The sequence below is a fragment of the Lithobates pipiens genome, unplaced genomic scaffold (assembly GCF_037356315.1).
Source record: "Lithobates pipiens isolate NorthernLeopardFrog02 unplaced genomic scaffold, aLitPip1_a1.2 Scaffold_18, whole genome shotgun sequence".
NCBI lineage: Eukaryota > Metazoa > Chordata > Amphibia > Anura > Ranidae > Lithobates > Lithobates pipiens.
This window is the reverse complement of record NW_027507758.1, coordinates 235562805-235590703: the sequence shown is the minus strand read 5'-3', so window position 1 is coordinate 235590703 and position 27899 is coordinate 235562805. Positions and strand designations below refer to the sequence as shown.

Here is a 27899-nt window from a genome sequence, read left to right as displayed (position 1 = left end):
ATGCAAACACAGGTACTGCCAATGATAGTTACTGCCAATGATAGTTGGCTGTCTCCAAACTACTGATGTTCAAACTATGCACTTGTGTCCTGTTGCACTTACAAATAGCAAACTCTACAGAGTTGCTACCCCTCCTAAATACAACACTAACAAGGCACCAATTAGGACAATGGTTCACCTCTCTTACATATGCTAATTGATAACACCCAGTACTCAACATCTCAGCAGCACAATAACAATTATGCCTGCACTTAGTAAACAATCACTAATAGCAACACAGACACAGAACAAAGGTTAAAAAACAAATAAATTAAGAAAAGCAATTGGTAAAACTTTAAAAGAAATTAGAAATAATTTAAATTTCCTTTATCCAGCTACTGCTGTTCAAACAATGCACGTTTGTTCTGCTGCACTTCTGTCCTGCTGCATTTCCAAAGAGCAAACTTTACAGAAGACTCCTTGCACATGGGGCATCTAGCCCCTGTGTGTGCCATCCTAGGATTTTAGTGCACCTGGGAGGCACAAGTGCAGCATCTACAGTAGCTGGTGTGTACTTGCATTAAGGCACTACACATTCAGGGTCAAATACATCCCTTTAACCACTAGCCGACCATCCACCATCGTTATACAGCAGCAGGTTGGCTCTCCTGGGCAAATCACCGTAGCTGTATGGAGGTCCTTTAACCACTTGACCACTGGGCACTTAAACACCCTTAATAACCAGACCAATTTTCAGCTTTCGGTGCTCTCACATTTTGAATGACAATTACTCAGTCATGCAACACTGGACCTATATGACATTTTTGTCCTTTTTTTCACACAAATGGAGCTTTCTTTTAGTGGTATTTAATCACCGCTGTTTTTTTTATTTTTTGTGCTATAAAAGAAAAAATACAGAAAATTCTGTAAAAAAATGAATTTTTCTTTGTTTCTGTTATAAAATGTAGCAGATTAGTAATTTTTTCTTCATAAATTTTGACCAAAATTTATACTACTACATATCTTTGTTAAAAATAAGTACAAATTGGTGGATATTATTTGGTCTTTGTGAAAGTTATAGAGTCCACAAGCTATGGTGCCAATATCTGAAAATTTATCACACCTGAAGTACTGACGGCCTATTTGAATTCTTGAGACCCTAACATGGCAGAAAAGTACAAATACCCCCCAAATGACCCCTTTTTGGAAAGAAGACATTCCAAGGTATTTAGTAAGAGGCATGATGAGTTTTTTCCCACAATTCTTTGCAAAATCAAGATTTTTTTAACTTTTTTTTTTTTCACAAAATTGTCATATTATCAGTTTATTTCTCACACAGCATATGCATACCACAAATTACACCCCAAAACACATTCTGCTATTACTCCCGAGCACGGCGATACCACATGTGTGAGACTTTTACACAGTGTGGCCACATACAGAGGCCCAACATGCATGGAGCGCCATCAGGCGTTCTGGAGCACCCAGGACAATTCTGACATTTCTCTCCTACATGTAAAAATCATCATTTATTTTCTAGAAAATTCCATAGAATCCCAAAACATTATATATGTTTTTTTAGCAAACACCCTGGAGAATACAATGGTGGTCGTTGCAACTTTTTATCTCGCACGGTATTTGCGCAGCAATTTTTCGAATGCTTTTTTTTGGGAAAAAAACTGTTTTGTGCTTAAAAAAAAAAAAAAAACACAGTAAAGTTAGCCCAATTTTTGCATAATGTGAAAGATGAAGTTACACCGAGTAAATCGATACCTAACATGTCACTCTTCAAAATTGCACAGGCTCGTGGAATGGCGCCAAACGTCGCTACTTAAAAATCCCCATAGGCGACGATTAATTTTTTTTTACTGGTTATATGTTTTGAGTTACAGAGGAGGTCTAGGGCTAGAATTATTTTTCTCGCTCTAACGTTCGCAGCGATACCTCACATGTGTGGTTTGAACACCGTTTTCATATGTGGGCGGGACTTGCGTATGCGTTCGCTTCTGCATGCGAGCACATGGGGACAGGGGCGCTTTAAAAAAAAAAAAAAATTTATTGTTCATTTTACTTTATTTATTTTAGTTTGACATTTTTTTCCCCAAAAATACATTTTTTGATCACTTTTATTCCTATTACAAGGAATGTAAACATCCCTTGTAATAGGAATATGGCATGACAGGTCCTCTTTACAGTGAGATATGGGGTCAATAAGACCCCGCATCTCCCCTCTAAGCTGGGAAGCCTGAAAAAAAAAAAAAAAAAAAAAAAAGATTCTGGATTTGATCGTATCGGCGAGTCGGTAGAAGCACCGGAGGGCGGCGGGAGGGGGGGGGGTGTCTATGGCTGGGTATTGCAGGGTATCACCAACTATGGCTGGGTATGGCTGGGTATCTCAGAGTATGGCTGGGTATCTCAGAGTATGGCGTTGCAGAGTATTGCGTTGCAGAGCATTGCAGGATATTGGAGGGTGTTGCAGAGTGTTGCACGGTATTGGCGGGTGTTGCAGGGTATTGGTGGGTGTTGCAGAGCATTGCAGGGTGTTGCAGAGTGTTGCAGAGTGTTGCAGAGTGTTGCAGAGTGTTGGCAGGGTATTGAGGGGTTAATTTTCAGTGAGCAGCGATGTGGGCACTGCAGATGCAGCCCACATCGCTGCTGACACCGATCTCTTCCCCCTCCGCTGTTCCGATCGGTACAGAGAGGGGGAGGGAGGAACCGGCGTCATAACATGACGCCGGTTTGTTTACAAGTGATCACTCCGTCATTTGACGGAGCGGTCACGGATGCTCTCGAGTGCGCGCCCCAGGGGGCGCGCGAGAGCGGAATTCTGGGAGGACGTCATATAACGGCCTCCCAGAGTTAAGAAACCACCCTGTAGCCGTCATTCGGCTATAGGGCGGTTGTTAAGTGGTTAAATAGTCTTACATGATGAAGGAGCTGATGCACATGCCCTGCGGTCGTGATGTCTGCCGGGCACCTGCGATCGCTTCTGAGAGAGACAGAACAGGGGATTTGTCAATGTAAACAGACAGATCCCTGTTCTGTCAGGGAGAGGAGAGAAATCTGCTGTTTCTAGTGATTAGAAACAGCGATGTCTCTCTACCATCAGTCACTACACTGCCCCCACAGTTAGAAACATCTCCCTAGGGAACACTTAACCCCTTGATTGGCCCCCCCAAGTGTTAACCACTTACCTGCCAGTGACATTTATACAGTAATCAGTGGCTATTTTAAGCTCTGATCGCTGTATGAATTTCAGTGGTCCCAAAAAAGTGTCTGATTATTCGCAGTCCCACTAAAAATCGCAGATTCACAGTTACTGGCCTAAACTGATGATTCAATTTGTTTTTTTAAACTTTTTTTGGATATTTATTATAGCAAAAAGTAAAAAATATATGTTTTTTTAAAATGGTCACTCTTTTATTGTTTATAGTGCAAAAAATAAAAACTACAGAGGTGGTCAAATACCACCAAAAGAAAGCTCTCTTTGTGGGGAAAAAAAGGTTGTCAATTTTGTTTGGGGACAGCGTCACACGGCCGCACAGTTGTCAGTTAAAGTGACAAAGTTCCTAATTGCAAAAAAAATGGCCTGGGCAAATCCTTCTGGGGCTGAAGTGTTTAAACAGATACACCTTAAAGTTCACCTTAAAAGTGATCAATTATAAGATAGGACACATGTAATGCTCTGCAAAATAAACAGATGCATCTCTAGACAGGGCCAGTAAGAGGGCAGGAGAACTGTAATTTCCTGCTGAATAAACAGATTCACCTGTAGTGGAGTGCCCATTTTGTCACCATGCTCAAATGCAGGTGCAACTCCCTTTATTTCTATTTTACATAACTCCCTGGGTTCCTAAACATGCCCAGGGAAATTTCTTTGCCACACCTGATGAGACAAAGGTATCTGGGCACATGAGACTAATGGCACCCAGTATCCTTCCCTGAGTGCTACAAGAGTACTCCAGTTTCAGTGGGGTAGTACTTTTTTGGGCCTTTGATCCCTTCAACGCTACCCTGGACTTCACCAAGAATGATGTTTGTGAGAATAAGCACAAGTATCTATGTTCTGAATGTGAAGTAGTGATTCTCAGCTTAACTCTCTTCTATAGTCTTATAGAGCCTTTGCTTTTGCAGTCGTGCTACTCTCAATGAGCGCTGGAGACATTTCAGAATCTCTACTGAAATATTATGCATGCTCTTTGCTATTATAAACCAACTGTTTTGCATTATTGATTCTAACTTTGCACCTATTTAATAAACTGCAAGTTAGTTACTCCCTGTCTAATCAGGTTTTCTGTATGTGAGAGACAGAGTATTTTTGCTTGCACATGATTGGATGATGGAAGTCAGCAGTGCTTCGCCTCATTAACTAAGCTAGGGAGAATTCCCTTGCAAACTGCAACTTACCTTGCAAAATGAACAGTCAATCCAACAGTGCTTTTACTAAATCAAGAGCAAAAGGAAAGTGTAGTGCTAATTACTGCAAACAATATATCAAAGTACTCAAACAGTGATGATATGATAAAATGGTGAATACTGCAAAGAAAATAATAATTAAATGTCAATTTGCTCAGACAGTGACAATGTGTAAATAACAGCAGTTTAAGCATTCCTTATCCCAGATCAGAAATCAGTGTATATAAACAAATATACATGCATAAACTGTATAGGGAAAAGCCCACGATGATATTAAAATAAAAAGTCCCACACAGTGAATAGTCCAATCAAGTGATCTGTGATTCAATTGCCCAAAGTTGTGGTGATAAAACAGAAAATCCCACACAATGAATAGTCCAATCAAGTGATCAGTAACTCAATTGCCCAAAATTGTAGTCAGAGTGAGTCTTGAATCAATCTCGATAGCTTCACAGGTGGAAATCAGATAGAGAGATAAAACACTCTTACCAGATAAGTTGGATACAAGTACCCTACGGCAATGTATCATACAGGCTTGAAGTTCTAGAACCACTAGCACACAGGGAGGATGGAACCAGACGATCCAGGCTACAAGGCGTCCATCATGGAGAGTAGCGCCTATCCACACCAAACATCTTGTGATGGAAATGTCTCAGCAAAGGTTCCAGAATGGCTCAGAACAATCCCATGGTGTAAAAAACAAAAAGGCAAAGAAAGCCAATAGTGCAGGTCAAAAATTATCTAAAACTTTATTCACATCTTAAAGTAAAACAGATGTGACATAAAATGTGATCACATAAAAAGAATAAAAGCAATGTGGGAAGCATAAGATAAGCGTAGCCCGACACGTTTCAACAAAATAGGTCATTGACTTATTGGGGCATAGCTCAGACCCCCCCCCCCACATTGCCAGAATATATATATATATAGACAAAATCATAAAACCACCACTTGGTGGCCACACCTACCAGGGCGTGACCTAAGGTGGAGCCAGCATCGTTTAAATCCCTCAATGGGATAATAAATATAATTCTCAATATATTCAACAATAATTGTACAACATAAATAAATAAACACATTAATAAATATGTTCATAAATTCATACATATAAATACCCGCTGTTAATCATAATAAAATTCCCAAAGGCAGATGTCAACCATCCAATCGAGGGCAAACAACAATAGAGGTATACATGTGTAAAATTACTAAAACGCTAACCGAATTAAAGTGAAAGAAATCAACAAATACTGAAAATGACGGCCAGAGAAACACACAATGACTCAAAATGGCGGCCGGAATGTGTAAGCCACATGGGTGTGCCGACAAACTTGACCAAGATGGCCACCAGGAGAGGCCGACCCTCAAAGGGGCATATCACAAGCCTATGGTGCATATCCACTCTCCACCGCCAGGGAGCGAAGCAGCACCCAAGACTTACTGGACAGCCCCACTGTGTGTGTATGCGTTCCACCAATAGGGGACGCAAGACGCACTCAGCGTCACTTCCGGTGGCAGTGTCTGCGTCATAGCGTCATTACGTAAACACGTCAGTGATGCAACGGCCTCCCGGCGTCATTCAATCATCCCGGCTATATTACATCAGTATCCCGGCATCGTAAAAAACACAGTATCTCGGCCATAGTGCTTCAGTATCCCGGAGTCATAAAGCACGTGACCTCCGGGAACAAATCACACAAAGAGAAAAAAAGGCTGTGAGAAAGGACTGTCAGCAAGGTATGTCTTACTCAAGCTGAGACAGACATTCAAAGCTGAATAGCCATGTGGAGTACTAAATCCAACCAAGTGGTCCCATGGCTCATTTGCAAAACCAGACCTGAAATGGGGATACGTGGTAAGATATAAACAAATAAATCAATAAAAATAATATATATGAATACTAACTAAATGTGCAAAATACAGTTCAATAACTCCAAATTTAACATAAAAAAAAGAAAGAAAAAAAAACGCATTGGTCATAGGTCTGCCCCCCCCCAAAAAAAAGGGTCAGGAGAAGGAGAGAAGATGCCACTCACTCCCGGTTAATGAAACTGTTGATGTACCACTCAACATTCATACCATGGGGCGAGTAGCACTTCAATTTGTATATCCAATACGTTTCAAGTCTTGAGACTCCACGTAAGCAAGAGTCTCCACGCCAATTCGGTACAAATTTCTCTATGACATGGAACTGGGTACCAGTAGGATCCTTATTATGATGTTTTAGTAATGACGATGAACGCTGTGTTTGGTACATTCCTTCTTGATTTTGGCTAGGTGTTCATTCACCCTAATTGCAAAGGTTCTAATAGTATGCCCCATGTACTGTAATTTGCACGGGCACGTGATGAGGTATACTATGCATTTGGTAGCGCAAGTCATGAAATGTTTCATTTCGTGGCTGCATGAAGTGACCGTAGAGGTAAACGTATTGGTCATGCGTCTGCCCAAAGTATTATGTAGGCAGACATTACACTCCCTGCATAGAAAATAGCCCTTACATTGATGAAAGAAAAACACTGTTTTGGGGGGATCAATGGCATTGGGAGCAATATCGCCCTGAATGGAGCGGGCGCCACGAAATATAACGCCCGCCCGCTCAGGGAGAGAAGGTTCCAAGACCTGATCACTCCGCAACACCTTCCAATGTCTGGCTAAAATTTTCTTAACTTCTTTGTGCTGAGTGGAAAAGGAAGTGAAGAACGACCACTTGAATTTATTTTCCCTTAATGGTTTGGTGTGATCCATTAGGAGAGAACTCCTTTCGACCCTTGACACAGCCTCAATGTCGGCATCTAACGTTGAAGACCTATATCCCTTCTCAAGAAATCTCTGCCTCAATGTCTGACACTGCTGTTGGAAAACCCTATCACTGGTGCAGTTTCTCCTGAGACGAAGAAACTGCCCACACGGGACTGATTTCAACCATTGGTCATGGTGGCAACTATCGACAGGAATATATCCATTCCTGTCGGTAGGCTTAAAATAAGTCCTGAACTCGAGGCCTCCCGGAGTAGCCATAATTTCTAAATCTAAAAAGTGGATATTAGTATGGCTGGCCTCATAGTTCCGGACTATACCACGATCATTATTATTAAGAATGGACATGAAATTATCCAATGAAGGTCTGTCGCCGTTCCACAGGAGGACAACGTAATTTATGTACTAGAGGTCGACCGATATGGGTTTTTCTCTGGCCGATGCCGATGCCGATATTTAGAAATCATGGCGGCCGATAGCCGATATATGATGCCGATTTTTTTGGGCCGATATGTTAGGCCGATTTTATTTTATTTATTTATTTTTAATCCCCCTTGATCTAACATACCTTTCCCACTGGGGCGTTTTTTAAGGCACTTTTGAGCTAAAAATAGCGCCTGTAAAGTGCCTGCAAAATGGCTCCCCTGCAGTCTGTGTGAAAGACAGAGTGCTTTCACACTGAGGCGATGCGCTGGCAGGATCTTAAAAAAAAAGTCCTGCAAGCAGCACGTTTGGAGTGGTGTATACCGCTCCTCCACCCCTCCTGCCCATTGATATGAATGGGCACCACTGCCGAAGCGCATGCAATGCGATTTGGCAGCGGTGCTTCATGGGCGCATTTAACCTCTTCCTTGGCCGCTAGCTGGGTTATATGTGCCCCACTAGCAGCCAAATAGCACCGCTAAAATGATGGTAAAGAGCCGCTAAAACTTGCGTTTTACCATCAACGTCTGCCCGCTCCAGTGTGAAAGCAGCCTTCATAAGTGATACAGAAAATTTCTTACACTTAAAGCGGAGGTCCACCCTAAAATGGACCTTCCGCTCATCGGATTCCTCCCCACCTCCGGCGCCACAATTGGCACCTTTCAGGGGGGAGGGGGGTGCAGTTACCTGGATAATCCAGGTAACTGCACCCACTTCCGGGCTAGCTCTCTGCGGAAAGGGGCGTACATTACGCCCCTTTCCGCAAGTGCCCTCCCCCTTCCACACAGATCCCAGAGGCAGCGGGGACCGTCCTCATTGCGCAGCGCGGCTCGTGCATGCGCAGTAGGGAACCGGGAAATGAAGCCGAAAGGCTCCATTTCCTGATTCCCATACCCAAGATGGCGGCGGCAGCACTCGAGTGTCGATCTAGAGATCGGCTTCGGGTGCCGACATCGCGGGCGCGCTGGACAGGTAAGTGTCACTATTTTAAAAGTCAGCAGCTGCAGTATTTGTAGCTGCTGGCTTTTTAAAAAAAAAAAAAAAAACGCGGAGTCCCGGCGGACTCCTGGCGGACTCCCGCTTTAAACATTTATTAAACAAAACAAACCTCCAATCAGTTTACTTGTATGTATGATCTAGATTAAAAAAAAAAAAAAAAAAACTATATATTAAATAAAAACGGGTAGTCAAAACTTTTGGACAAAAAAAAAATGGGCTAACTTTACTGTTTTTATTTTATTTTTTAAATGGTGTATTTTTTTCCCAAAAAAATGCATTTGAAAGACCTCTGTGCAAATGCCGTGTGACATAAAATATTGCAACAACCGCTATTTTATTCCCTAGGATCTCTGCTAAAAAATATATATATAATTTTTGGGGGGCAGAAAATACAGGATTTTTACTTGTAAGCAACAAGTGTCAGAAAAGATTTGGTCTTTAAATGGTTAAACTGAGAACTTCTACACAGAGATGACTTCATTCAGAAGTGTAAACATTGTATCATTTAGTTCTTTTCTTGGCAGTCTGCCCAGAGAGGAGGAAAGTGTTGCTATGACGACTCAGGCAACTCACACTGACTTCTTACAGAAGTAATTTCAAAGTCCCGCTGTAGAATCGGCTTTTTATCAGCACAATCGGCCGATGCCGATTATTTAAAAAACGGCAAATATCGGCCGATATATCGGCCGGCCGATATATCGGTCGACCTCTATTATGTACCTAGCCCAAAGGACCAATTCCGGTCGCTTCAAGGCATAGACAACGTCCTCCTCCCATTGGGCCATGAATAAATTGGCCAGGCTGGGGGCATATTTAGCACCCATAGCAACCCCCTTGATTTGGGAGTAAAAAATACCCTGATTTTTTCAAGGGGTTGCTTCAAGTTTGGGACCTATTTTAAGCCTACCGACAGGAATGGATATATCCCTGTCGATAGTTGCCACCATGACCAATGGCTGAAATCAGTCCCGCATGGGCAGTTTCTCCGTCTCAGGAGTAACTGCACCAGTGATAGGGTTTTCCAACAGTAGTGTCTGACATTGAGGCAGAGATTTCTTGAGAAGGGGTATAGGTCTATTGAGGCTGTGTCAAGGGGCGACATTGCTCCCAATGCCATTGATCCCCCCAAAACAGTGTATTTCATCAATGTAAGGGCTATTCGTGCAGGAAGTGTAATGTCTGCCTACATAATACTTTGGGCAGATGCATGACCAATACGTTTACCTCTATGGTCACTTCACGCAGCCACGAATTGAACGGTATGAATGTTGAGTGGGACATCAACAGTTTCATTAACCGGGTGTGAGTGGCATCTTCTCTCCTTCTCCTTTTCCTTTTTTTTCTTTTTTTTGGGCAGACGCATGATCAATGCATTTTTTTTGTTAGATTTGGAGTTATTGAACTGTATTTTGCACATTTAGTTAATATTCATATATATTATTTTTAATGATTTATTTGTTTTATATCTTGCTGCATATCCCCATTTCAGGTCTGGTTTTGCAATTGAGCCATGGTGCCACTTGGTTGGATTTAGTACTCCACATGGCTATTCAGCTTTGAATGTCTGTGTCAGCTTTAGTTAGACATGCTTTGCTGACAGTCCTTTCTCACAGCCTTTTTTTCCCTTTGTGTGATTGGTTCCCAGGGGTCATGTACTTTATGACTCCGGGATACTGTTGCACTATGGCCGAGATAGTGTGTTTTACGATGCCAGGATACTGTTGTAACATAGCCGGGATGATTGAATGAGGCCGTCGTGTCACTGACGTGTTTACGTAATGACGTGGTCGCTGCCACCGGAAGTGAGGCTGGGCGTGTCTTGCGTCCTCTATTGGTGGAACGCATACACGCATAGTGGGGCTATCCAGTAAGGCTTGGGCGCTGCTTCGCGCCCTGGCGGTGGAGAGTGGATATGCACCATAGGCTTGTGATATTCCCCTTTGAGCGTTGGCCTCTCCTGGTGGCTATCTTTGTTTGTCGGCACACCCATGTGTTTGTTTTTTACACCATGGGATTGTTCTGAGCCATTCTGGAACCTTTGCTGAGACATTTCCATCACAAGACTTTTGGTGTGGATAGGTGCTACTCTCCATGATGGCCGCCTCGTAGCCTGGATCGTCTGGCTCTGTCCTCCCTGTGTGCTAGTGGTTCTAGCACTTCAAGCCTGTATGATACATTGCCGTATGGTACTTGTATCCAACTTATCTGGTAAGAGTGTTTTATCTCTCTATCTGATTTCCACCTGTGAAGCTATTGAGATTGATTCAAGACTCACTCTGACTACAGTTGTGGGTGATTAAGTTACTGATCAGTTGATTGGACTATTCACTGTGTGGGACTTTTTATTTTAATATCATTGTGGGCTATTCCCTATACAGTTTATGCATGAATATGTGTTTATATACACTGATTTCTGATCTGGGATAAGCATTGCATATACTGCTGTTATTTACACATTGTCACTGTCTGAGCACATTGACACTTCATTATTATTTTCTTTGCAGTATTCACCATTTTATATCATCACTGTTTGAGTACTTTGAAATATAGTTTGCAGTAATTAGCCCTACACTTTCTTTTTGCTCTTGAATTTTTGAACTTTCTTTGTTTGTGTGCTGCTTTTTTCTGATATATTTCTTTGGGTGTAGCACAGTTTTTTTTCTATTTTAGTCTTTTACTAAATCAACCACAATGACTAGGTGGATTAATACAGTGCAGCAATATCTTGCTACAGAACTGATACAGTAACTTTGATTCGGAGAGTGTGTTCATTTATTTTACCTTTCCTGTGGTATGCCAATAATTAGCAGCAACGATCTCAATTTGAAGTACTGCTTGCGATCATTGGGCATTTTCTGACCACCGATTTTGAGGTAACAAATTTGACATGGTTATGGGTGCATACTATTGCATATAGAGAGAGTGCAACCTAATGCTCCTTGCTAGTGAATCTGATCCTTTTCTCAGCTATAATAGTAATTTGAATCATTTCAAAATTACTAAGTGCTGAACATTTTCTGAAGAATGCAGATTCTACACTGCTTGGTGGATCAGGATATTATGTTTAGCCCACTGACTGGATAAGAAAACGTGTCAGTGTCTAGGTGGGGAAGACTGGGACTGCTGATGGCACTTTAGACATGCAAATATGGGGTGCATCCCTGACACCCCGGTATTTTTGCCCATCTGAAGTTCAGTGTTCATTAGTGTCACTATTAGAGGTCGCCTTGCTTCTTGGAGTAATAGATAATGAAACTAAGTGGGATTTGAAATCACCTGAGTGTTTCTCTTGGATGTCATTATACCAGCCAAAGCTCATATTTATGTAGCCCTTGCATATTCCATCCACAGTGCTGTGTCAAGGATATTGCAGATAAAAAACATCAATTTATTAACCACTTTCAGACCGGACCATTTTGCTGGCTTAAGAGCAGACCACTTTTTGCGATTCAGCACAGTGTCGCTTTAACTGACAATTGCGCGGTCGTGCGAAGTGGTTCCCAAACAAAATTGACGTCCCTTTCTCCCCACAAATAGAGCCTTTTTTTGGTGGTATTTGATCACCCCTGAGTTTTTTATTTTTTGCGCTATAAACAAAAATGGAGCGGAAATTTTGAAAAAAAAAACACATTATTTTTTACTTTTTGCTGTAATAAATATCCCCCAAAAATATATAAAAAAAATCTGCGCTTTTTATTGTGACTGCGACATTATGGCGGACACATCGGATATTTTTGACACATTTTTGGGACCATTGTCATTTATACAGCAATCAGTGCTATACAAATGCACTGATTTCTGTGTAAATGACATTGGCAGTGAAGGAGTTGACCAGGGGGTGGCAGTGTAGGGGTTAAATGTGTCCTAGGGGCGTGTTACTAACTGTGGGGGGCTGGGCTGTGTGTTAGTGAACGCTGAACTCTGCTCCAATCACATGGAGCAGAGATTAGTGTCACTTGTTGCTAGGCAGAATGGGGAGATGCTGTTTACATCGGCATCTCCCCGTTCAGCCTCCTCGTGAGACGATCGTGCGTATCACGGGGGTCCCGAACAGCACGCACGCGATGGCAGGGCGTACATCGTTGTGCACCGGTCGGGAAGTGGTTGAAATGGATGGGGTGCTGCTACAGTTCAATCAGTGAAGGGATCCAATATTAGAGCAGTGTCGATTTTTACACATTAAAAGAGTAGGACCTTAGTGTAGGGTGCCATTTGCATTAGGAACTATGTGACAGAATCTAAAATCTTTGATCTTTGACAGGGTAATGTCAGACCAATAATAAATAAGCTTTTCTATGGCATATACTTTATTGACCCTTTAGAAGGTCACTCTTATATTAATATTTGAAAACACACTTAGATACATTCAGATATTCTGTAGCTACTCATAGACATTTCAAAACATGTACAGGTTTCATGGATGCTTTAAGGTACATTAAGCATTTTTTTTATAGGTATACTTAAATCAGGGCTCAAAATTTCAAGTCCTGAACTACTAGCCAGGCCTCAAGGGTTACTTGCCACCAGTTGCCCCACCCAACCCCTACCCTGTCCCTAATTCTGCCTTTAATCACGCCCCCATAAATTATCTCATGAAATGACACTTAAATGTTTTATGCAGAATTAAGTTACAAAACAAAATATTAACAACAGCTTTATCAACGACCATCAATGCAGGCTCACCTGTGCCCATCAAAGCAGCCTCACCGCGCATTGTAGCCTCACCGTGCCCCCATTGCAGCTTCACCGTGCCCCCATTGCAGCTTCACCGTTCCCCCATTGCAGCCTCACTGTGCCCCCATTGCCCCATCTCCTCCTAACCCCACACCTGTGATAGACAGAACGCTCTATCACAGGCGCAGGGTTAGGAGGAGGTGGGCTGTGTGTAATGACGAGCAGAGCTGAGGCAATTTCAATGTAAGCTGTTTCAGCGTGCTCAACCACACAGTGATCCCACGGCTCTCCTCTTCCTCCATGCTCTCTTCCACCACGGTGATCGCTGGGAGATTTTTTCATTTTCCACAAGCAAAATGGGAGTGGAAAATTTGAGGGCTGCTTAAATTATAATATTGCAAGTGAATCAAAAACCTAAATATTTTTTTACCTTAAAGTGGTTCTAAAGCCTAAACATTTTTTACCTTAATGCCTTCCTTGCATTAAGGTAAAAAATATTTAGGAATCAGCATCCCACCCTTATACTTACCTGAGCCCTCATTCAATCAAGCGCTGTACACATCTTCTCTCCCCTCTCTTCTGTGTCACGCTGGCTTTGTGAGTGGTGGGGGGCAGGGCCGAGTCCTGGTGTCTCAGTTAATGGACGAAGCAGTAGGCCTCGGGAGCGAGCACACACGAGAGCCCTCATGGGAAGTGGCTTCCCATTGGGGGACTGGACAGAGAGTAGGGGCTGGGAGGGGGGACCTAAGAAGGGGAGGTTCATGGCCGCTCAGTGCAATTCCATTATAGACATGTTTGCTTTTTTTCTTTAAAATCCTTTACAATCACTTTAATGCATTACTTGCCTTAAAGTAAAAAATGTTCAGGCATCAGTACCCCCCCCCCCCCGTACTTACCTGAGGCTCCATTCGATCGATAGTTGTGCATGTCTGAGGCAGCGGGATTCATTGGTGCCAGTGATGAGGGAGCAGGAAGAGTGGGACAGACACAGACATATAGATACAGACAATGAAGCTTGGGAGTGAGGCTGCACAAGTGCCCCCATAGAAAGTGAATTTCTATGGGGGCGCTCATCAGAGAGGAGGAGCGCTGAGAGGGACAACAGAAGAGGAGACTTGGAGCAGGCAAGTATAAACTCGTTTGTTATTTAACAAAATTACAAACACTTTAATTTTTTCCTAACTGATTCACCCAGTTTTGAAAACTTTCTGCTTACCAGGATGCTTGTATATCATACTCTCGCACAGCTCTGCACACTTATATTTTGCATAATGTGAATCATTGCTTTTAATGATATGCTGGTTCACAGGGCCAAATGTAACTTCAAGCTTCCTACGTAGATGAGACCACAGTGATTATCAACTGCTATTTCATAAATATTTTGCTTCAATTTAAGTACCATTTGAGAGTCCAAAATAGTGCATTCCATAAGGGTGATGTGATGATTAGCTTTTAAATTGCCTAATTACCACAATAAATCAACAGATCAGAACAGATGAACACAAAAAAACCCTAAGAAATTTGTGAAGCATGGAAATAAAAAAAAAATTTGGTAGAACTACTTATAGTAGACAACTTTTTTAGCTAAATGTTGAAGAGAGATGCAAGTTCCTTATTGGCTGCAGCGCCAATCAAGCAAAAGTTTTCCAACAAGCCCATTCTTGAGAAGTCGATCATTGGATCGGCTTCACACGAAAGGGAATGGCCACAGGTTTACTGAAATTTTGCCACACAGATAGCAAGGATAATTTGCAACAAATTTGTGGCAGTGTTGGATTGTAAGTCTGTTAACATGCTGTACACTTGCAGAGCGTTTGACGCACGAGTTCTAGTTGACACTTTTCCAATTTGTAGCAAACTTGGCATTGCAAGTCTCTAACAAGAGCAAAGTTGCAGTGGTGAGTCTACAGCAAGAGATCTGCAAGTCTACAGCATGAAAATTCAGCCATAGTGAACTTCAAACCTCCAAAAGTTTGAGTTATGGGTTGGCCCCTAACGCCAGGAAAAAGCGGTTGTAAAAACGTGCTTTTAGTAGCTCTTTGCATTGGCGTTAATGCACGTTTAGCCGCGCTAGCTTTTATCAGCATTTCTCTGCCTTTATTCAAAGTCATTGGTTTCCTATGGGAGCCTATTGATTTGAATAGAAGTTGCACCAGAAGTTGAAACATGTCGATCTGACTTGCGGTGTGGCTTGTGCTTTGAGGATCTAGAAGGGGAACCACCTAGCCAAAATTGAAAAAAAAATGGGGTTCCCCCTTGGATGATACCAGACCCTATGGTCTGGTATGGATTTTAACCACTTCCCGACCAGCGCACGACGATGTACGTCGACAGAATGGCACGGGCAGGCATATTGGCGTACATGTACATCCAATCTTCAATGCCGCCCTGCCATCGGGAGCATGCCGGCGCCGGCACGCTCCCGCGCTGGTCGGGACCCCCGCGAGTCCGGTCGCGGGACCCGCGGACTCGATCGCCGTGGGCATACCCGCGATCGTCTCACGGGATGGCTGAATGGAGGAAATGCCGTGTAAACAGCATTTCTCCATTCTGCCTAGCAACTAGTGATGCTGATCTCTGCTCCATGTGATTGGAGCAGAGATCAGTGTTCACTAAATGAAAGCCCAACCCCCCCACAGTTAGTAACACACCCCTAGGAACACTTAACCCCTACACTGCCACCCACTGGTTAACCCCTTCACTGCCAGTGTCATTTACACAGGAATCACTGCATTTATATAGCAGTGATTACTGTATAAATGACAATGGTCCCAAAAATGTGTCAAAAATGTCCCATGGGTCCCCCAGAATGTCGCAGTCACAATAAAAATCGCTGATCACCGCCATTACTAGTAAAAAAATAAATAAAAAATTATTAATAAAAATGCTATAAAACTATCCCTATTTTGTAAACGCTATAACTTTTGCGCAAACCAATCAATAATCGCTTATTGTGATTTTTTTTTACCAAAAATATGTAGAAGAATACGTATCGGCCTGAACTGAGGGGAAAAAATGTTTTTTTATATATTTTTGGGGGATATTTATTATAACAAAAAGTAAAAAATAATGAGTTTTTTTCAAAATTGTCACTCTATTTTTGTTTATAGCGCAAAAAATAAAAACCGCAGGGGTGATCAAATACCACCAAAAGAAAGCTCTATTTGTGGGAAAAAAAGACGTCAATTTTGTTTGGGAGCCACGTCGCATGACCGCGCAATTGTCAGTTAAAGCGACGCAGTGCCGAATCGCAAAAAGTGGTCTGGTCTTTGACCAGCAAAATGGTCCGGTCTGAAAGTGGTTAAGGGAAACCACCATGCCAAGAAAATTACATAGGGCCCCCCAAAATCCATACCAAACCTTTATCTGAGCACACAGCCCGGTAGGTCAGGATGTGGGGGGGAGCAAGTGGCCCCTTCCTCCTGGACCATACCAGGCCACATGCCGTCAACATGGGGGGGTGGGTGCTTTGGGGCAAGGGGGCCCTGTGCCCCCTGCCCAAAAGCACCTTGAGAAAAAAGGGGGGTAGGGTGCGCTATGGGAACAAAATGTTTTAGGAAAAAATATATACTTAAGTCGCTTAGAATTAAGTTGCATGTAAGGGGCTGCCACTACCAAAAGACCCCAACCTAAAAGTTTGGAGAAACATGTAAGTATCAAGATGATAGTTATCTCGCTCTCCTATGGCTGTGCAAGAAATCGCATAATAAATCGCATACTAAATTATTATCTTAAAGTGCTAGTGTTTGTATGTTCTAATATGTTAGATCACAATTCAAAATACTGAAAATGTAAAGGAAACATTTGAGAATTAATAAAATTGATAACTGTGCAAAAAGGTGCAAAAAGTGCAAAAAAGTGCTTGCGTACTATAGTGCAAGATACGTGCATTTACAACCTATACATTTTAAATCATCTTCTTCCAACAACCATTTCAAAGCCAAGAAATATACATTAAGAAAATATCTTTAAAAATCACAAAAATGCAAAAAACTGAAAATATAAAGCAAAGCAAAAATGTTCAAAATGACTTTCGTGCAAAAAAGGGTTTAGGCTAAAGGATTTTTACAAAAGTTCAATAGAGGTGACTTGTGCCCAGTGCCTGGTTTGTTCTGAATCTCAACCGGTGCGTTTTTTCGTGCCTGAAGCAAATAGCCGCACTCACCAGCTCCCCTGCCCCTGCAGGGGTTAACTTGCTTCCACAGTGTAAGCCCCTGTGTCGCTGTGTGGAGCTGGTCCGGTTGGTATTCAGTTCCTCGTTTCCTCGTTTTTATAAAAGAAGATATAGAACATCCATAGTGCAATATTGTTTTTAAAATTGGCGCCTTTATTATATGCAAACAGATGGCTACTCACATAAACACAGAATAAAAATCGCTCATAAGCATCACAAACCACCACCGCCTTGTGGGAGAGAGTGTGTACGTTAGGCAACGCCCTACGCGTTTCGTCATTGGACGTCGTCTGGAGTGGCCCTTGTCCTCATCTGTTGATGAGGACAAGGGCCTCTTCCTGACAACTCTTGCCAGTGGTTGTCAGGGTCTGCGGGTGGGGGGCTTATAATTTATTAAGGCAGCTCCGGCATCTTCCGATCTCTTTTCCCTCCAGCGATGCCTTCATCCTCCGGTTCTTCTCCCTCCTCCGCTGATGTCTTCTCCCCCTCTCTGGTTCTACTTCTCTCTCCGCTGATGTCTTCTGCCCTCTCTGGTTCTTTTCTCTCCGCGTTCTTCTGCTGGGTCTTCTCTTTGCACTGTCTTCTCCCTCAAAGTTCTCTCCTGGTGTAATGCTAGGTCTGCTGTGTGCCATTAGAATAACATGGAGAGGCATTTTTAAGCTGCAAAAAAAAAAAGTCTGATGCTGCTAAAAGCAGCTGTAAATATTCCCTGTGTGCACGAGGCCTTATAATACAGAATTGCTGGTCCTGCATTGTACGTGATAACATCAGCGTGCAGCTGATGTACGGCTCTGGGGGAGTGATCGCATAGAGAGGAGGAAGGCTGCTCGAGTGAGGGACATGGTTATTTTTAATGGTACCTCATGAAAAAATCAAATAAAATGTAACCCTTGCAGTGTGGGTGATGCCCCACTGTAAATGTAGTATTTAATTTCCCCAGAATACAACTTTAACTACTTCTATTCTATCAATTAGCCCCCTTATAATAAAAAAAAAATGTTAACTTTTATTCTAAGTCTAAAAAATATATATAAATCACCTCCATACACCCCATACAAAAAGTACAGTATAGGGGGGAACAAGTGTATGCAAACATCTTTTGCATCGCAATGTGAAATATTGTCACAAATGTCAGAGTGAGAGCGATAATTCTAGGGCCATAGTTCATGGTTAGCTCCAAACAGATGACCTGTAAAGGCTTTTAAAGCATCACCTATGTAGAATTTTAGGTACCATTTTTTTTTCACATGCGCAATTTTAAGACTTGACATATTTGGTAACGGTTTACTCAGTGCAACCCTATCTTTTTATATCTTAAACAAAAATTGGTATAATATTCTGTTTGTTTTCACTATAATTCATTTTAGTGTATATTTTCCTGAAAATATTGCTTCTAAACTAAACTATTTTCTTTTCTTATTTTTTCAGGTAATTCAACATTTTTGGATGATCATGGCCCTCCCACCCCAAAGGTAATAATAAATGTACGAATTCTGGTTTATTGCAGATTCCAAAGGCTATTTCCAATCCTGATGTTTAATGTAATAACCATGCCTGCAATATACCTAGTCCTTTTAGGAAGAATCGGGCATTAATATCAACCCCCCCTCTTACATTTTGGCTGGAATCTTAAAGTGTATGTAAGCCCTAATAATTAACGTCTCTTGTCTGCTCTGTCTGCAAAATACACAGTTAAAAAAAAAACCTCTTGAAATCTTATGAGCTGATAACTTTCTGTTCCTTCTGCCAGTTCATTCCGGCCGGCCGGTCACTGCCGGATTTTCAGGCCGAGAATCCCCTTGTGCGCATGCGCCGCTGCAGTCAGCGGCGCATACCGAGGGGAATATCTCCTAAACCGTACAGGTTTAGGAGATATTTTTTTTACCTACAGGTAAGCCTTATTATAGGCTTTCCTGTAGGTAAAAGTTAAAAAATTGAGTATACAACCACTTTAATTCCATATACATAATTAGTAAGAGCTGACAAAAAAAAGATACTCTTTAAATAATAAAATCTTAAATCCAAAAAACAAAGAAATTTAAAAACGTAAAAACTTCCTCCTCGAAAATAAATAATCGTGCAATGTTGTACCAAAACAAAATGTGTGTCCTTTTTTTCCCAACAAACAGAGCTTTCTTTTGGTGGTATTTGATCACTGCTACGGTTTTTATTTTTTGCGCTATAAAAGAAAGCCCAAAAATGTAAAAAAAATATATATTTTTGCTTTTTGCTATAATAAATATTCAAAAAAAAAAAGTAAAAAAAAATGTATTTCTTAATCAGTTTAGGCCAATATGTATTCTACTACATATGTTTGGTTAAAAAAAAATGCAATTAGACAGTGCTCCTTTTTTTCTCAATTTTTATTTTATATCTTGTATTCAGATATTTTGGGCAACAGCAGTCTCCTGAAGTAGGGTTTATTGCAGGACACGAGACACAGGGCTGTCATCTATTTTACATTATCTGGATTTGTAAGAGGATTCGGTGCACACAAAGTGGATTTATATCCTTTGTTACTATTGAATATATTATATATTTGGAATATATTTAAATTAACGTTTTTGTGCCTTAACCACTTCCCACCCGGCCAATGCACATATACGGCCGGGTGGGAGCCGCCTACTCCTGATATGACGTTCAGGAACGTCATTCAGGAGTAGCGGGATCGCGCGCGCGCCCGCGCAGCGGCGCGATCCCGATGCGCCCGTGTCACCCGGACACGGCGCATCTCAGATCGGCAGGAGGGCTCTGTGATTGGCCCTCCTGATCACATGACGGCCGTGTCCAATCACGGCCGTCATGTGATGTAAACAAACAGCCGGTTGCTAGGCAATCGGCTCCTCCTCTCCTCACACAGAAGTCATCGCTGTGGAGAGGAGAGCAGATCGCTGCAGCTGGCTGCTGATCAGTGAGTATGAGCTGCTTTTTACAGCTTTTTACTCACTGATCACCAGTCTAGTGTACACAGTAAACACACCACACAGTAAACACATCACACAGTATAAACACAATGTCCCCACACATGTCCCCAAAACATACATGTCCCCAAATAATAAAAACACATGTCCCTAATAATAAAAACATGTCCCCCACATATGTCCCACTAAAATCACATGTCCCAATGATTATCTGCACACATATGTACGTGATCACCTGCACACATATGTACATGATCATTTGCGTACATATGTCCGTGATCACACAAACCAATTATTATACACTTAACGGATTTTTTTTTACCAAAAACATGTAGCAGAATACATTTTGGCTTAAATTTATGACAAAATTTGATTTTATTGGATTTTTATTGAAGTAGAAAAAAGAAAATATTGTTTTTTTTTTCCAAATTTCCGCTTTTTTGCGCTTATATCACAAAAAATAAAAAACGGAGTCGTGAATAAATACCACCAAAATAAAGCTCTATTTGTGCGAACAAAATGATAAAAATTTCATTTGGGTACAGTGTAGCATGACCGCGCAATTGTCACTGAAAGCGCTAGAGCGCTGAAAGCTGAAAATTGGGCTGGGAAGGAAGGGGGCGAAAGTGCCCTGTATTGAAGTGGTTAAGGACCTCAACACTTGCAGTGACTGCACATACTTTTTAAAGCTTATGGAATCTCTGATAAACAGGGTGCTATGATAAGTAAATATTGGAGCAGACTAGGGCTATGCCAGTCTCTACTTCTGTTTCTGGCAGCACATATTGTTATAAATATTGCTTTTTGTGCTACCAGTGTGGTATTGGGATAAGTATTGCCCTGGAGGGCTTTATACTTTTTAACCTCTCGGGGGCTGTAAATAGTCCAGATGGAACTATCAGCATTAGCATCTATATGTTTATGGGTAGTTTTTTAGTGATTTAATATGGCCATCTTATGGTCTCCAGGCAACAGCTAATTTGCATAATCTCTAGTCAAGGATCACCAATCAGTGCCAATCTTCTCCATTTAGATTTATTATATAAATGCATTGTGATGGGCTCTGAAGCCCTGATATCACATGTGATGAATTGCGTTGGAAGAAGCCAGGGTATACGTCACCTTGCAAGCATGCCAAATGGTGGCCATATTGGATGTGGGCAATATCGGATGTTTGGTTTTATACAAAACTGTTTTTTTTTTTAAACCTACTTTGAATTGATGTAGAAGACTGTAGAGGTGATGGGTGTCATTTGCCTTGGTGTGCCTACATTTCTGGATAAAACAGGAGCCAGTGTGTATTTCTATACAAAGCTGTTTTTGACCACTCTTTAATTTGAGGGTCACCATTTTTTCGGTAAGCCTCTACTTCGCATAGATAGAGTGGTGTGCACGGATGGGGTTCCATGTGTTAGTATTTTGGATGTATATGGTATACTATGAAGAATCTGGGAACAGTTTCTCTGTCTTTGGTGTCCAGACTTTTTGTTCCACATGAACTTTTCTCTATACATTTAATGCACATACAGTTGGGTCCATACAACTACTCCTTTGTTATTTCTTCATCAATTAAGCAGGTAAAGGTTCTGGAGTTGATTCTAAGTGTGGCATTTACATTTGAGATCTATTGCTGGGAACCTATATAATGCTTTCAAAGGAGCTGTCCATGTAAGTGAAACAGGCCATTGTAAGGCTTCAAAAATGACACAAATCCATCATAGAGATAAGAGCAACATTAGGAGTGGCAAAAATCAATAGTTTGGTACAGTCTGAGGAAAGAAGAATAGACTGGTGATCTCAGCAACAAAAAAAAAGGCCTGGACATCCATGGAAGACAACAGTGGTAGATGATCACATGATCCTCTCTATGGTAAAGAAAAACCCATTCACAACATCCAGACAAGTGAAGGGTATTCTCCAGGAGGTGGGAGTAACATTGTCAAAGTCTACAATCAAGAGAGAGCAAATACAGAGGGTTCACCACAAGGTGCAAACCATTCATAAACCTGAAGAATAGAAAAGTCAGATTAGAATTTTGCCCAAAACATCTTAAAAAATCCAGTCCAGTTCTGGAAAAGCATTCTTCGGATGAAACTAAGATTAATCTGTACCAGAATGACAGAAAGGAAAAAAGTGTGGAGAAGGCTTTGAACAACTCATGATCCAAAGCACACAACTTCATCTGTAAAAATGGTGGAGACAGTGTGATGCAAAGTAATTCTCCTGCGCTCAGGTGTTTTGTTTCAGAGATTGGAATACGTTTGGAGGCAGTGCAATGGCATGGGCATGCATGGCTTCCAGTGGCATTGGGTCATTGGTGTTAATTGATGATGTGATAGAATTCTGCAGTGTTAAGATATATTGTCAGCACAGATTCAGCCAAATACAGCAAAGCTGATTGGACGGTGCCTCACAGTACAGGTGGACAATGATCCAAAACACAATGCAAAAGCAATGCAGGAACTTTTGAAGGAAAAGAAGTGGAATATTCTGCAATAGCCATGTCAGTCATCTGATCTCAACCCAAATGAGCATGCATTTCACTTGCTGAAAGCAAAACTAAAGGCAGAAAGAACCACAAAGAACAACTGAAGACAGCTGCAGTTAGAGACTGGCAAAGCACCAGAAAGGAGGAAACCCAGTCCTTGGTAATGTCCATGGGTTCCAGACTTCAGGCAGTCATTGCAAATAGAAAAGTCTCAACACAATATTAAAAGGAAATTTTATCTATGATTATATTCATTTGTCCAATTACACTTGAGCCCCTGAAAATGGGGGACTATGTATAAAAATGGTTGCAGTTCCTAAAATTTGCACTTGATATTTACATTCAACCCCTTGAATTAAAGCTGAAAGTCTGCATGTGAAATTAATTTGGATTGTTTTGTTTGAATTTCATTCTGGTGGCATACCGAGGCAAAAGTATGAAAATTGTGCCTGTTTTTAAATCTACAGTTAATGGACCTAACTGTATATGATTCATATTGAATATATTGCACATTAGTTTGTGTTAAAGTTAATATCTGGCACTACATTCATATGGTTTTCGTGATATATGCAGTGGATATACCCTGAGAAGGTAATATCTGAATTTGGATTTTGGATGGTATATGATATTTTATATCAAATTAAAGCCTGGCATGGTATTTGCACATTTATGCAATGTATGCGCACAATATTATTATTCAATGGTCATATTTATTATTTTTATTTATTTTTATTTTTAAAGGATAAGTTTACTTTCTGAACATGTTACACCTGTATTTAGGGTATAACATGTACCATACTTAGCATCCTAGAGGAATTGATGGATGGATTGTGACAGCAGATGTGGGTAAAACAACCCTGCCCATTGTCACATTATTTCAGTACTTATTAATATGGTTAAAATATCTGTGAAAGTCTGAACTGACACATCCCCTCTAAACAAATAACTTTGGCAACCCTGATAAAACACATTATTTAAAGTAGCTGTTCCCATGGCCTCAATTCCTGTATTGCATATCTTACCAAAAACAGATTCCCCAATGAAGGTATTAATTTAGAAAAATGATCTGAATCTAAAGCTGAACTAACCACTGTATCAAAATTTACTCCCAGAATGTTATTATTATTATTATTCATGATTTATATAGCGCCAACAGTTTACACAGTGCTTTACAATGTATAAGGGAGACAACACAATTACAGTACAGTTCAATACAAAAGGTACAGGAGAGCCCTGCTCGTAGAGCTTACATTCTAAATGGAGGGGGTGGTGGTACAAAAGGTAATAGCTGCAGAGAATGATTTGATGGGGGTGGTTCGGGGACAGTTAGGTGGGTGTGGGATAGGCTACCCTGAATAAATGAGTTTTCAGGGATCTCCTAAAGGTGGACAGGGTATGGGCTGATCAGATATACCGGGGCAGGGAGTTCCAGAGGATGGGAGAGGCTCTGGAGAAGTCCTGAAGATGAGCATGGCAGGAGGTAACGAGAGCTAGAGAGCAGCAGATCCTGGGAGGAGCGGAGGGGACGATTTGGGCGATATCTGCAGATGAGGTTGGTGATGTAGATGGGGGTGATGTTGTGAATGGCCTTGTATGTTATGGTTAGCATTTTGCATTTTACACGGTGGGTAGGGGAAGCTAGTGAAGGGATTAGCAGAGAGGCGCAGCAGTCACGGATCGGTTAGTGAGGTGTATTAGTCTAGCAGCAGCATTCATAATAGACTGAAGGGGGAATAGCTTGCTTAAGGGCAGGCCATTAAGGAGAGAGTTGCAGTAGTCAAGGCGGGAAATAATCAAGGAGTGAATAAGTTGCTTTGTGGTGTCATTAGTCAGGAAGGGTCAAATTCTGGAGTTGTTGCAGAGGTTAAGGTGGCATGATTTAGCCAGTGATTGGATATGAGGGCTGAAGGAGAGGTCAGAGTCAGGGATTACACTCAGCACCCTGGCATGTGTGGAGGGACCAATGGTTGTATTGTTGATATTAGTGGTGAAGTCACAGAAGGGGGACTGTGAAGGAGGAAATATAACAAGATCAGTTTTAGAAAGATTGAGTTTGAGGAAGTGGTGTGACATCCATATCGGTATGTCATTCAGTAAGTTTGAGATCCGTGAGGAGATCGTCTGAGCAGAAGAGGACTCCACCATCTAAGTGTAAACTATTTAATTAAAAGCAATGATAAAAATATCAAATTACACTCACTGCATACATGAAAAAGGTCAGCATATCGCAGGATTCAAGTGGAACCCCTCATTGAGCAGCCCTTGTCTTCAGAGGGATTCCTTCAGGCCTGACAAAGGGGTGTGTCCACCCCTGAAATGCATAGTCATGCTCCCCACCAATGTAGTGATAACATCGCCGAAGATCACAGAGTTGAACTGAGTGGAGCCAATTTCAGCTGAGCTGCCAAAGTAATCCCAGAAGTCGCCCAGCCGCATCGTAGGGAACTTGCATTTCAGTTTGACAGTGGCCATGCTTCCTTCTCCAGCAGCTTCCAGGTGCAGATCTGCCTTTACCAGCTGCCGATCTCTGCAGACAAGGGCCACTCGTCAGAGGATTCCCACTTGGATCTGGTGAGACAAGCCTCTCAATGACTGTAATGAAAGTAGAAGTCCACCCTAACACTAAAATCCCTGCATCTACATACATCAACAATCTAACACTAGTCTATCTAACCCTGTAAAGAAAAAAATCAGTATACACACCTTTTCTAAAGCCGATTCGACCCAATCCCACGCTGAGCCGTCAGCTGCGGCTTTGCTGTGTAGGCTGGTGCAGAGGAGGCAGCCAACAATGGAAGCCCCATAGTATCTATGGGTGACGTCACTTCCCATTAATTTCACAACCGTTGTCGGCTGTCTCTTCTGCAGAGCTTCTGCCAAAGGAGGTCGGACCGGATCGGCTTAAAAAAGTATGTATACTGATTTAATCTTTACAGGGCTAGATAAGTTAGTGTTAGATCGTGGATGTCTGTAGATGCAGGGATTTTAGTGTTGGGCTGGACTTCTACTTTAACGTTATCCCTCTGTCCCCATCCATCCATCCAGCCAGACTTTGCACCAATAGGTTTAGGTAGCGCTGTAGTCTTATTACTTCCAGTGGTCAGCTACCCTGATACTAAAAGCGGTGGTGGTCAAAAATATGTTTTCAACAAACTATCCCTATTTCATCAGCCAGTTAAACCACTGCAGTAAATTAGAGCCACATGCCACTGTAGCTCACTTCTATGCCCCTAGAAGGCGGGCACATTCATCTTGCTTCCTCTGGTAGGACAAGAGTATCCCAGTCTAGTGCTGTTTTTGGACATTGGCTTATGGCAAACATCTCATGGGTGGGCCTCCCACATAATCCTCTTCCAAAGACAAAACGGTATAGAAAGAATATACATTTTACACTATGACTTTAAATAAAAGAAATATAAAAGCACAAAACTGAGCGACATTTTAAAATTAGCTTTAAAGCGGAGCGCCACCCTAAAGTGGAACTTCCGCTCATTGGAACCCTCCCCCCCTCCGGCGCCACAATTGGCACCTTTCAGGGGGGGAGGGGAGTCCAGATACCTGTACAGTACAGGTATTTGCACCCACTTCCGGCATAGATATCCGCAGAATCTGCGGATATTTACGCCAGTTCCTGCGGGTCCCCCGCTGTCTGCTGGGAAACACACGGATCCCAGAGACAGCGGGGACCATCCTTATTACGCAGCGCGACTCGCGCATGCGCAGTAGGGAACCGGGAAGTGAAGCCGGAAGGCTCCACTTCCAGACTCCCATACCCAAGATGGCGGCGGCAGCACCCGAGAGCCGATCGAGAGATCGGCTTCGGGTGCCGACATCGCGGGCACGCTGGGCGGGTAAGTGTCCTTATTTTAAAAGTCAGCAGCTGCAGTATTTGTAGCTGCTGACTTTAAAAAAAAAAAAAACGGCGGAACTCCCGCTTTAAGTTGAGTATAATTCATTGTGTTCTGTTCTTACTTCATAAAGAGTACTTGTTGTCATTTTTTTTACTACATGCAAGTTGTTGGTTGTCTATTCAAATAATATACAGTGTATATGACAAAACAGACAGAAGATGGGCTTAGTTCAATAAACCATGATGCAAATTTGGTATAATAATTATTTTTTGAGCTACTTTACTGTCATTTTTGCAGTTTCATTGCTGAAAATAACCTCTGTTATGAAAAATGAAGAACATTGTAGTCATGTAAATTGAGCTTCATTTCTGCTAACACATGATGCAATAAAATATCACTACACACAAATTTTCTAAGGGGCTTTCTTTGTATGTATGGTTCATTCTAATATATAGATTGCTTGAGAAAAGACCACTTGGTTCAAAACTGTACTGTACTGTACTTTACTGTGAGTAATGAAAGATAAGTGCACTCTAAAGCTGGTCATAGCAAATTTTGGCCAGTTCCAGATTGATGAAATTTGGGTATGTGGATGGTTGTTAGCCCCCTCCCACCCAACATCCTTCAATTGAACAAATGAAGGAGCCAAGGAGATGGTTGTCAGATAAAACAGTGGCTGCATCCAATTTAATGCAGAGGCTGTCTGGGTTTTCTGACAGCCGCTGGCAATGGCTGTCAGTATACAAGGCTGAGCAGGAGGAGGATGCATGCATGAAGGAATATGTTAGCCTGCAGACTGAATGCAAAGAATCTAACAGTGTATTGCCTGCTATAATGCTGTTATCCTCTTCTGTCAACACTGGCATTCTGAGATCTTTACTAGGTAGCCTGCCTGGCACTACACAGCTTGTGTGCAGAATCTTTAACCACTTAAGCCCCGGACCATTTTGCAGCTAAAGGACCAGGCCTCTTTTTGCGATTCGGTACTGCGTTGCTTTAACTGACAATTGCGCGGCCGTGCGACGTGGCTCCCAAACAAAGTTGGCATCCTTTTTTTCCCACAAATAGAGATTTCTTTTGGTGGTATTTGATCACCTCTGCGTTTTTTATTTTTTACGCTATAAACAAAAATAGAGCGACAATTTTGAAAAAAATGCAATATTTTTTTACTTTTTGCTATAATAAATATCCCCCAAAAATATATAAAAAAACATTTT

General features: G+C 41.8%; 1 protein-coding gene across 1 annotated transcript in view; it reads left to right on the top strand.

Annotated features, from left to right (window-relative positions):
* UST (uronyl 2-sulfotransferase) overlaps positions 1–27899 on the top strand; it is a 617990-nt gene that overhangs the window by 237397 nt on the left and 352694 nt on the right. The window contains exon 2 of the mRNA XM_077486689.1: positions 18851–18894. Within this exon, the coding sequence (XP_077342815.1) occupies positions 18851–18894 (44 nt within the window). The remainder of the gene's footprint in view (positions 1–18850; positions 18895–27899) is intronic.